Source organism: Bidens hawaiensis, unplaced genomic scaffold (genome assembly GCF_021521415.1).
Source record: "Bidens hawaiensis isolate Kalapana, Puna unplaced genomic scaffold, B.hawaiensis_p1.1 tig00008460_1, whole genome shotgun sequence".
In the NCBI taxonomy this organism is placed as follows: Eukaryota; Viridiplantae; Streptophyta; class Magnoliopsida; order Asterales; family Asteraceae; genus Bidens; species Bidens hawaiensis.
Window position 1 is genome coordinate 285,270 of NW_027491601.1, and position 3,508 is coordinate 288,777.

Below are 3,508 nucleotides of genomic sequence, written 5' to 3' on the forward strand. Positions count from 1 at the left end.
GACATGGAGTAACATCAACAGCTACATTAATTGGTGATGTGTGTTGATATAAGCTGTGTCAAGATTAATGTACAAAATTACTATTATTATTATTATTAAATAAGTGATTAAATTATAAATATAAAAGCTTCATTGTATTTAAAAGAAAATAGACAAACACTTCATATTTATCAAATTATTTAGGTAAAAATAATGCAATTCCAACCAAACATTTTCTGCAAATTACATCATATAAACCAATAGATCATTAAACATGGGACAGTAACATACAGTCTATTCACAACACCAAAAACTTATTAACTTGAAAACCAGAAAAAGAACTCTATTACATATACAGATATTAAACGCGTAATTTAACCTTCAACTTCAACAGGATTTTCAACTTCAACCGGATTTGGAGACAGGCTTTCATGGGATTGTTCGGCGCATTCTTTCTCTTCTTCTTGTACCGGCATTTCGTTTGACTTTTCAGCTTTGACTTCAGTTTTAGATGGAGCTTTGGATTGAGGCTTTCTAATAATCTTTTTAGCAGCAGCAGTGTCTTTCTCACCATTTGTTGTGTTGACATCGCGTGACACGGTCTTGTTTTTAGTCACATGTGGGCTACCCACGGCCCCGTTGGTGGCTGCAGCCACATTGCTCTTGTTCCTGCCAAGTTTGGGAGATTTTGGGCGCGTTGTTGGTATCTGTAGACAGAGTATACATAAACAAGAACCCAAAATACTTGGCACGTAAACGAACCGAACGGACACACATGGGGAATGTTCGTCTTTGTTCGCGTTGGTTCGTTAAGAAAATGAGTGTGCTCGTGTTCGTTTATGTTCGTTCGTTAATAGTATAAATGAAAGATTCACGAGCGCAAACAAGCACAAATGGACAAACATAACTGAGGGATATTTAATTTTATAAAACTAGACTAAATAGTAATGGGTCTAAAAACTTTTTATGAATATGTTAACAAACGAACATAAATGAATTCATATGACCAAACATCCATGAACATAAATGAATGACCGAGACATGTGTTCATGTTTGTTCATTTAACTTAATGAACAAAAAAATTTGTTCATAAACGAACTTTCTGCTGAACGGTTAATAACCAGTTCACGAAATGTTCGGTTCATTTGGATATACAGGCCTACGAAATATATTAAGATCTATAAGTAATCGTTACACATATATATGATCAACAAAAAGAAAAACAGCATAAAGATTAATACTTTCGAAAACAAGATTTGAACACACATTATGGAATTTCATGCAATTTGATGCAAAGATTTGTTATGAAAATTTGATTATAATGAAAATGAAGTTATGAAAAATTGATTATAATGAAAATGAAATTATGAAAATTCAGTTGTTACAAATACCTTCTTCAAGTCGACTTTTGGAGGGGGCTCTTTGTAAAACTTTGGCATCGGTGCAGCTTTAAACATTAAGGTCTTTCTCAATTGTTTGATCTCGGCTTCTTGGTTTTCCTGCATTATAAACTTAATAAGTTAAAGGTACAATCTATTTTAAATTCTAAACAATTTTTTTATAAACTAAAGATTTTGAAAGCAAAAACCTTTGATTTTTCTATCAAGTTGGTTTTTTCTGCTTCTTTTGCATGAATCTTCTCCTCTATCTTCGAGAAAAACTAGTTCATAAAAAGTCAAACATTGTCAACAAAGTAATGATAAAAGTCAAGAGCCAAACATACAGTAATTGAAAACTTGAAATAAGTCCATAACTACCTCTTTTCGCTTTTCTGCGCGCTCTTCTAGTCGAGAAGAAAAGCCTATGACACTGTTCTTATGTGGTCCACCCGAGGCAACACCACTTCTAATCATCAAGATACATACATGTAAAAGTCAATTCTTGAAATTTATATTTGCAACAAAACATGTATGAAAAAAAGTTACATTCTTGAAATTAACATACAAGGGGTTCGAAGGAGGGCCATCTTCGCTTCCATTCGGCTTCTTCGACTTAACAAATAAACCAAACAAGAAAACATCAATACATATGACAAACATAACAAGCTAAAACCTACCAAGAAACAAAATTTACGAAAATACCCTCGACACACGCGCATTTGGAACCGAGTCCTTCGGTTTCTCACCAGTGGAAGCTCTTCTTACCGACTCATGGTTTCGCGGTTTATCAGGGAAAGATAAACTTTGAGTTAGTTGGGATTTCGGCCCTTTTGATCCTTTCGGCTTACGGGCCGATAAACCACTTTTAGGACCATTTTTGGCCACTTCATTGTTCTTTGAAGTACCCTCATTAGTATTAACATCAACTGAATTTGGAACATTTGACCCATCAACAATCTCACAAGATTCACTCACTTCCAATGATTCAACTTCATTTGACTTTTCTTGACCATTATCATCTTCCCCATGAACCCCATTACCAGACTCCATCTCTGTTCAATTCCCATCACAAGAAACACAATTTCAAATTCGATTCGCCTTCGAAACCAACGGATCATAAATTTTGTAAACAACCCACAAATATTTAACAAAAATAAACACAACCCATATCAATTTTTGTATAAAGCTACTAACTTTAGGGTTTTAAAGATTAAACCTTGAAAACCCATAAATATATAACAAAAATAAACACAACCCATATCAATTTTTGGGTAAAGATACAAACTTTAGGGTTTTAAAGATTAAACCTTGAAAACCCATAAATTATTTACATTTTAATGATACTGACATATCAACATCAGGTGTATGAACAATAAACAATGAACATTCACTTTCATGTTAAATTCACAATAAATAATAAGTTAATAACTACAAGATCAAGAAAACATGGAATAAAGATTGTATAAATTGTATAAATAAATCAAATTAATTTCAAGAAAATGTTAAAGATTAATAATTTATATAAGAAAAACACATGTGTACCTTTGTTTGTACAAAAGGGGTTTGATTTAAATTCAAAATGCTGCTATAAAAATGGTGTCTTGATGTGTGAGTGAGAGGGTGAGTTGAGTTCAGTAGGGTATGAAAATGGTGGGTTGGAGTTAACTGCAACTGTAATGACCATTTTGCCCCTGTGGTAACTGTTTGGTAAATGTGTTTTTGTTACTGGTACAGGTTTTTATGCATAGGGTACAAGTGGTTGTGAAGGGTGGTTATGCATGGTAGGAGTATTGGTGTATATGATATTACTGAAATACCCTTGAGGAAGTTTTGTTCATTTCGTTCATGGCTAATCAAATTATTAGCTGGTGTGTATGTGTATGGTGGATGCCCATGTGCTGCCAGCTCATATGAGGGGTAAGTTGGTCATCAAATATAGTGAACATATATTTGTTTTTTTAGTTAATATTTAGATTACATATATACAATTTCCTTTCTTTGTCAAGATTTGGTTTCAGGAATTCAAATTATGATATACTTGTCATTATTATATTTAACTAAAATGTGTTTGTATTTATATTTGTCTATATGTGCGTGTGGAAGAAGGGGGGGGGGGTGTTTATGTGACGTGCCAAATGTTGATTTGCGTT

The 3,508-nt window shown here is 33.2% G+C and overlaps 1 protein-coding gene across 2 annotated transcripts; it reads right to left on the minus strand.

Annotated features, from left to right (window-relative positions):
• Positions 1 to 233: 233 nt before the first annotated feature.
• On the minus strand, positions 234 to 3,109 carry LOC143529066 (uncharacterized). 2 transcript variants are annotated; one of them, XM_077024943.1, is made up of 7 exons: positions 2,901 to 3,109; positions 2,061 to 2,410; positions 1,924 to 1,970; positions 1,737 to 1,821; positions 1,568 to 1,639; positions 1,371 to 1,478; positions 234 to 686 (listed from the first exon to the last, which is right to left on the minus strand). In XM_077024943.1, the coding sequence occupies exons 2-7, from the start codon at positions 2,406 to 2,408 to the stop codon at positions 354 to 356; spliced, it is 993 nt and encodes a 330-aa protein (XP_076881058.1). In that variant the 5' UTR covers positions 2,409 to 2,410; positions 2,901 to 3,109; the 3' UTR covers positions 234 to 353. The 2 variants fall into 2 exon arrangements, with proteins under 2 accessions (XP_076881058.1, XP_076881056.1); XM_077024941.1 differs by having other exon boundaries at positions 1,737 to 1,824.
• Positions 3,110 to 3,508: the final 399 nt, after the last annotated feature.